The sequence below is a fragment of the Olea europaea genome, unplaced genomic scaffold (assembly GCF_002742605.1).
Source record: "Olea europaea var. sylvestris unplaced genomic scaffold, O_europaea_v1 scaffold1807, whole genome shotgun sequence".
NCBI lineage: Eukaryota > Viridiplantae > Streptophyta > Magnoliopsida > Lamiales > Oleaceae > Olea > Olea europaea.
This window is the reverse complement of record NW_019235819.1, coordinates 65,306-73,363: the sequence shown is the minus strand read 5'-3', so window position 1 is coordinate 73,363 and position 8,058 is coordinate 65,306. Positions and strand designations below refer to the sequence as shown.

At 33.1% G+C, this 8,058-nt stretch overlaps 1 protein-coding gene across 2 annotated transcripts in view; it reads right to left on the bottom strand.

The window, feature by feature from the left end:
- Nucleotides 1–1,206: 1,206 nt before the first annotated feature.
- LOC111378377 (probable purine permease 11) overlaps nt 1,207–8,058 on the bottom strand; it is a 14,019-nt gene continuing 7,167 nt past the window's right edge. Inside the window, exons 1-3 of one of the 2 annotated variants that reach the window (XM_023001569.1) lie at nt 5,226–5,370; nt 4,275–5,057; nt 1,207–1,668 (exon numbers count right to left, since the gene is read on the bottom strand). In XM_023001569.1, coding sequence (XP_022857337.1) covers nt 1,295–1,668; nt 4,275–5,057; nt 5,226–5,262 — 1,194 coding nt within the window. In that variant the 5' untranslated portion in view covers nt 5,263–5,370 and the 3' untranslated portion in view covers nt 1,207–1,294. Of the gene's footprint in view, nt 1,669–4,274; nt 5,058–5,225; nt 5,371–8,058 lie in introns of those variants that run through there. The other variant, XM_023001570.1, reaches the window with a different exon arrangement.

Below are 8,058 nucleotides of genomic sequence, written 5' to 3'. Positions count from 1 at the left end.
TTTCTAGTAAGGGGGCCTTTTATCATTTTGCAGGGTAAATTTACAGATCGTTAATAGCTGGCTGGGCCGACTGTTAACACAACCCGCCATAATTTTTTTGAATAAATTTCTTTTTCTCAGTGGTTGAACCGATTTTTAGACTATTTTTCTATTATAATTAAAAATTTTGTTTCATCATGCAGATATAGTTGTAATTCTGATTTGTTACTTTTGATGATTTCGAATTGGATAAAAAAGAACGATGGATATGAAAATGGAAGAGTGATATACGTGGTGGTATTCCAATTTTCATAACATCAAGTACAACATATGTGGGAACGTACCATAATTTACAAAACAAACTGAATGTCGATCTCTCTCAGTACAATATGGAATTGATATTTAAATCAACAAGTATTCATTCATTCCGATTCCACTTATGAAGGTTTCTTCTAATGTTGAAGTAAATTATCTACTTGAATTGAACAATATGCATATGATTCATCTTTGCGTGACTTTTAGTGAGGAGGAATGCCGCCGCATGCGAATATAAAGATTCGGGTGGAAGAGATCACTATGTCAATGATTTTTGAGACACAATGGAGACCACTCGTAAGGATGACATGGTTATTCCTGAGACAATTGTTTCTCATCGTGATCTCGCATTACGTGCAGAATTTTGTCGATAGTTTGCGACAACGATAATGAAAATGAATTTACAAAATAGGATTTGATTGATTTTATCTGTTAGGGACGTGTAAGGCGAAAGCTACGAGGATTGAATCGAGTGGACCATGGCATTACCCTTATGCCTGACCATCTTTTTGTATTTCCTCTCAATAAATAAGTTCCATTGTAGTGAATTGGAAGGAAAAAAAATGAAGAAATTGTAGTTATCAAACAAAATTGTTTTGTACAGGTTTAAGTTTTTCTCAATCTGTTTTAAACTGTTTGGTTCAGATTTTGAATTTTATACACCATTTTAAATGATTTTATTTGAAAATATGTAAAATAAATAATAATAATAATAATAATAATACGTCCATGCCAAGGGTAATAATCTTTTTTCTTTTATTTTTCATTTCCTTTTTTCATCTACTTGTTAATAAATATAATGATTTGACAAAATTAACCTTTCTACATTAGTGGTCACGTGCAGAATATGTTCTATTTTAACGAGATTTTCGACATTTTCCAAACAATTAGTCTAACTACACCAAAAGTAAATGTATGAGGATCTGAATGCAATTAATATTATATTGGGGACCCAAGTGTTCGAAGTAGCATAGTCTGGGAACAGTGATGAAAGGTTCCATCAAAATCGAATTTTTTTATTGAAATATACAATTGCTGTGAAGCAAAAAGGGCTAGGGAATTTACGCCATTGATACGAAGAAATCTGAAATCCCACGCAGTGAGTGCAAATGGCATCGCGGGCTTTGCTGTCACGGGCAAGCAGGATCAAGACGAAGCTAGCGGCGCTGGAAGCCGCCTTGTTGGAGGTGGAGGATGTGTCGTACCAGCATGCCGGCCACGCTGCTGTCAAAGACAGCGGCGCAACCGAGACCCATTTCAACGTTAACATTGTTTCAAGCAAATTTGACGGCCAGACACTCGTTAAACGACACCGTATGGTGTATGATCTCTTGTCGGATGAACTCCAGTCTGGATTACATGCCCTGTCTATCACTGCCAAGACTCCCAAAGAAGCCGACGTCAATATCAAGTAATAAAAATTCATGAAAAGATTGAAACAATTCGGTGACATTTATTAAGCATACATAACTCTGAAACAAAGTGAATTGGCTTTGTTGTTTGGATTAATATTTGCTTTTATGTGTTAATAGGTTTGAATCTTGTTATGTTTATCTTTGTTGGAAATGCGTAGTATCATTCTTTGTAGTAGGGTTTTCTTTATAGATTGATTATATATATAGATTTTGGTGGATAGGGATTTCTTAGGCTTAGATCATTGAAATTGAGAATAGAACATACATGGGACTTTATGGTGCAGGCTAGTTGTGATTAGCACACTCAAGTGATTTGGGGATTAAGGCACATAAACTGTTTGATGATTTTCCTTGGGCCGAGATGACCATAAAGATCATATTAGGCCTTTTTACAAATCCTTGATATGAAACATAAACAATCTATAATCTAGACAGGACAGGACAGGACTTCAAGATGCACATACTAGTGACTCCATTAACTCGGTTCATGATTGATTATCTATTCAATTGACACTACCCAACTTCTGGTGTCATTCACTCCACACGTACATTTTAGTCATATTCTTTCTTTATTGATTGGATTTGCATATTTCCATTTAAGGGATAAGTCCCACCATGAAATATAGACCAACCTTTAAAGGCTTGACCTACTTCTCTTAACAAAGTTGACATTTTAAGATAACTTTAAATTTTAATATAGTATTAGAATCTATTATGCTTCATTTAGTAATTCAATCCGATTAAGACTAAAAAAGTGAACGTGCGAGTTTCAAGATTGGTATACTTAAATGGGCCATCATCTTGCGGAAACATGTTAAGAGACAAATTCCACATTGACTAATTACCGAAATATAGCCCAAGATTAAAGGGCTTGAGCTATTACTCCTAACAACATTGGCCTTTTAAGATAGAATCCAAATCTTAATAATTAGGGTTGTTGGAAATCTCGAGTTTGTGGAATAATTTGGACAAAACATCCTGATTTCTTTCTACATTTTGATCTGGGAGGGTGGGTTCAATCTGATGAAATTATCACCCAAAAGATCTTGGCTTTTATTTCTAGTGTTGGTATGTGAGGGAACAAATGAATGACTTCTAATTCTTGTCACTGAGGTGATGGGCTACAAAGATGTGTTTGGGAGCATGTGCATCTTGCCATATTAGGCTTGATTACCAGTTGTTGATATGAAACATGAACAATGCATATGGCTTTCTGTCACCTAGATAAAGACTGTCAAGAAACTTCAATTTTTAATATGGATAGTGCTTGCATTAACAATACCAGCCAATTTCAGGCATCATACAGATAATTTGTCAATTCTTTATGGATTGCAAATGCATTTTTATAATCAATGGCAGTGGAATCTTGAACTAGTGGAATGGGATTGATGAAACCCCCACAATTCTTTGGACATTTTGATATTGGAGGGTTCTGTCCTGTAACATGGTCTTCGTGGTTCTCGTCGTTAGTGATGGTCTTGTAATGTGAGGCAATCACGCACTGAATTTCCATCTTGTTACTTAGGTGGTTGGTTATGGAAATTTTTGTGAGGTGACATATTGATGACGTATTTGGTTTGCTTCTCGTTTTTCCTATTCTTAATTCTTTCCACTCAAATTTCTGGAGTGTGTGTGAAATCTTTGCTATCTTCAGTGCAGTATGAATGTTTTTTCCAGTTCAAGAAGAATATTGGTGAGTTATAGAGAATACCAACTTGATAATTGCCTTAGTCGCTTGATCTTATTTGTGAACTCGAAGTTATGAAATACTATGAAGCAGGGGTTCTATTGATTTTGAGATTGAGCAGATGAAATTCCATGATTTATGCAAAAATTTAACATTTAAATGAAGGGAATGATACATAGCGATGGAGAGAAGATGAAGTTGCTTTAAAGGGACTAAAATTTGTGCACCATATCGATACAACCTGGGTTTGAATTTCTCATTTGAGCACGAGTTTGACTGGGACAAAATTTTTCAAGAACATTTAAACATGTGAGTTTTCAGCAGTGTCTTATTAAAATTTTGAATAGCAATGAGAAGAAAAGACTAAAGCACAAGACGAAAACCAGAGACAACACTATGGTGCAAGGGGAAATATAAAAACAATGGGAAGGTCCTTACACATAATGTCTGAAAGATCTGTAAAGTAGCGGAGAGGCCAACTATATAATTCCATTCAACTATTACAAGAAGCAAAAAATTTAGAATATAACAGTTCTATATCGAATGAACTTTAAATTTGTTCCGAGAATCAGTGGACTCTCAACATTGCATTTCATTAGCAACTGGTTTGGATGACTGACGTTTAAATTCATCAAGATAGTGCTGATACACATAAGAAAGAAAGCCCCAAATAGCTAGCAGCAGGGCCATGACTTTCACCCCGTCCATTTTGTCATGGAAAAATATAACAGCAAGTATTGGAATAATGGGCAGTGACACAGTACTAATAACATTAGAAAATAAAGACGATACCTCGAAAATCAAACCCAACAAACCCACAGAAGATATTTGCCATGTTATTGCAGTCCAAACCAACGTCATAACATAGGAAACCTTACCTTTTTGGAACCCTTTCATTTCTGCTCTCAAATTTATCCATTCTCCACTAGCAAAAAGTCCCACAATAGAGGCACAAGTTGCAACAAGTGATGGGTAGATTTGCATATCAAGAACAGCATCAAATGTTTCCCTCTTGATTATTTTCTTGAAAGATAGCTCTAATAGGGAGAGGTAGAGAGAATATGTGGCTGATGCGCCGAGTGTGCATAGGAAACCAATTATGTACTTGGATTTGGAGGCTTGGGTTGTACTATCTGCAGAGTCTGGATGAACTGCTAAAAGGGTCGCAGAGATTGTGACTAGCACAAGAGAGTTGAATGTCAAAGCAGTAAACTTTTGGGAATTCAGTAGAAAGGAGAAGAGGGCATTGAAAGCTAGTTGAGTTGCACATACGAGGGAATATGTAGAGACAGGAAGATACAAAAGTCCATATGAATACATCATGTTGTCACCTGCCAAGAGTAGCCCAAAGAATAAGTACAACAACAAAAGGGAGGTGATGGTGGTGGCGGCGGCGGACTCGCTGGCTTCGGCTGAGGCCGAGGATCGTGGAAAGAATAGTAAGAGGGGCATTAAGATAGGGAAGCCTGCTGATTGAACTAATGTTGCCATCCATTTGCTATTCCCACCCTTATCATAATATAATCTTCCCAAGAGGGTGGCTGTAGATTGACCAGCAAGGAGAAAGACAGTGTAAAGAAATATGCGAAGCCACCATCCCAAGTGTTTTTTTGCAGGAAGTTGCTGTCTTTGGCTTGGATCATCAGAATTTGATTCTTTCACTGATAAAGAAACAAGAAACAGCAACAAATATTTCAAATCGAGGAATATAGCTGCAACGATGAAATCTTTTGCTTTGGGAAGTAATGGATGACCATTAAGGAAACAACCAAATAAAGACTTTCTACTGAAAATCAAATCAAGTGAAGGAAAATGACAAATAAACAAACCTCTTGTTGGTATTTCCACTTCTTCAATGGCGTCCATCACGAATTGGATTTACTTCCTGGTTTTCAGTTATAAAAAATAGAAACTGCATTAGACAAGCTTGAAAAACTAGGACTAGTAGGGAGCAAAAGTATCTGCCGCCTTAAAAAGATGGATTTTAGACTAACGGTGCAAAGTTTGACTTTATGTAGTCATTTTATCCATTTTGGCCATTTGTTTGCGTTGATTTTTGTAATAGCGATTTTTAAAGAATGCATAATTGAAAAAAAAAAAAAATGATTTCACTTGCAAAATTAGCCCCCGTTTGGTCCTCATTGTGTAGAGTTGAAAATGGTTGGAATAGTAATTTTTTTAAAAATGAGTGGTTGAAATAAAATGAAAAGTTTTCGATTTATGTATAATATTATTTTATGAAAGATTGTGCAGTTGAAAATAAGAGAGAGAAAAATGTAATAGAAATTAATGGGGGCCAAACGGGGGCTTATTTTATTCAAAGAATATGTAGTTATAAATATGAATTTGAGAAGAAAAATGAATTTGTAGAGAATGAGTCTCAAACAAGGACTTATATTGATACTTTTGAATTATTATAGAAGGATAAATTTCATATGCGGTCACTTAGCGTTCAACAAAATTTTACTTGGTTATCGACCTTTAACTTAGTTCAACCTACCATCATGCCATGAAAATGTTTAAAAAAAAATAAAAATTGCTCATTTTGTTACTAAACCTTGGTGATACCATTTTCTTCACATATTATTAGGAAGCTTGAAGTTCAGTCTGAACTTTTCTTATTTAATATTATAAATATTTATTAAATCCTCTCTTTTGATTCTTAAAAAACTTTCCAAGGAAATCATTACATAAATTGTCTTGAGAGAGGGAGAGAATCAGAATGCATCTTTAAGGGTAAATCTTACCTGTGTTAATTATGAAATATTAACCACTATATAAGAGATTACTCCTTTTAAAAGGTATAAAATTTTAAAATATAACTCTGTCTTAATTATTAAAAAAGAAAAAACTAAGACTCAATACTACTCATAAAGCTCAAATAAAATCGTGTTTTTTTCTTAGTTCAAGAAGTTTTACCCCATCTAATTTTTTAATTTTATTTTTTCATTTTATTAGGAGGATTTGCATCGGTTAGGTAAAACACTAGCTAATATATAAACACTTCAACTATTACTCGTAAACAAGTTGACATTTTTGCAGGAAATACCAAATCTTTATAGTTGGCCTTTCGAGATGCAATCATACTACACAGTTAGAGTTAGTGATAGATTTTTTCCCCAAATAACACTGGATATGTTTTCACTAGAAATTGGGGAAAATGATAAATAAAAACATTCAATCACACGCTGTCAAATCATCCTATTTTTAATCCTTGTTTGTTAAGCATTTTTGTTGGAGATCAACATCAAGTGCGTCTTGCAATGCTTTTGTTGCAGAATACCATTTTTTGGTCCGCTTAGGTGGTACCCGTGAATCGTGATGTTTATTTCATCTAATCTCATCTCAATGTAAAAAGTGGCTAACTTTGTCAACAAACACAGATAAAAGAAGTCAACAATAGTGACATCATTGACAAAGTTCGTTTTGTCCTACTAATGGATGTAAAAGAAATCATTTTTTTAGCAATTTATTCATTCAAACAGTGGGCTCCATTTGACCAAAAGCTCGAGCATTGATGGCTTGACGTAAAAACACTGCCAAGAACATCTTAAAGAATCTCACTATTTTTAAAGAATATATTCTATTCTTTTAAAAAAGATCTATAAATTTAAAGAGTCGAAATTTTGAAATATTCCAACAAACTCTTTGTATTTAACACTTAGCCCTCGTTTGAACTTCATCATTGGCAAAAAAATATATATATATATATATAAAAAATATATATATATATATATATATTTGGTTAAAAAATAAAGAAATTTTTTGAATTTATATGTAATATTATTTTAATGAAAAATGTGTTATTGAAATTGGTCAAATCACTGGTGAAAAATGTATTTTGATGGAAATAATGTGGCTCAAACATAAATTTAATTTTACTACTCTCAAAAAATATTTATTATTTTCTCTATCTTTTATTTTAACTACCTTTTCTCTAGATTATTTTAATATTTTCCTACATTGAAATTTGAAATACTTTGAATTTTTAATTATAAAGAGTGAATTTGGAGAGTCAAACACACATTCTAAATGAAAATGTTAATTTAAAAAGTCTTTTGAAGCATAATTTCATGAGTTAACTCTTTAAAATAGAGGGTGTTGCATGTATTAAAGTGTTTTTTAGAGATGCTCTAAATGGTTCCTTTAAGTTGAACTAATCCTCTGTTTGTCAATAATTCTTTTCAAACTTTTTTATATATACTGATTTTCAACCATTCATTCATACAATAAAATATTTTATAGAAACTCAAAATTTTTCTTTATTTTTTAACTATATATATATATATATAGAGTAGTAGCTATGCGAATAGATATTTTAAATTTTGAACGATTTGATTAATAAGGAATAAATGAAAAACAATGGCAACGATTTGAATTACATAGCCTACATAGAAATATTCTTCACAGTTGGTGAGCCATATAATCGTGAAGTCGATCCATGAAGTGCATTGCATTTCAGGTGCATTCATCTCCGATATCATTTTACTTTTCGTTCGTGTTAAATCTCCTAAATCCTCCTTAACATTTTATTTCATGAAATTTGATTATTCAAGTAAAAACAATTTAATTTCATGTTAATGTTATCAAGTATCATATAATTTTAAAGTTAGTAAATCTTACAACATTTTTTCTTCACTATAAAAGTAAGATAAAAATAAA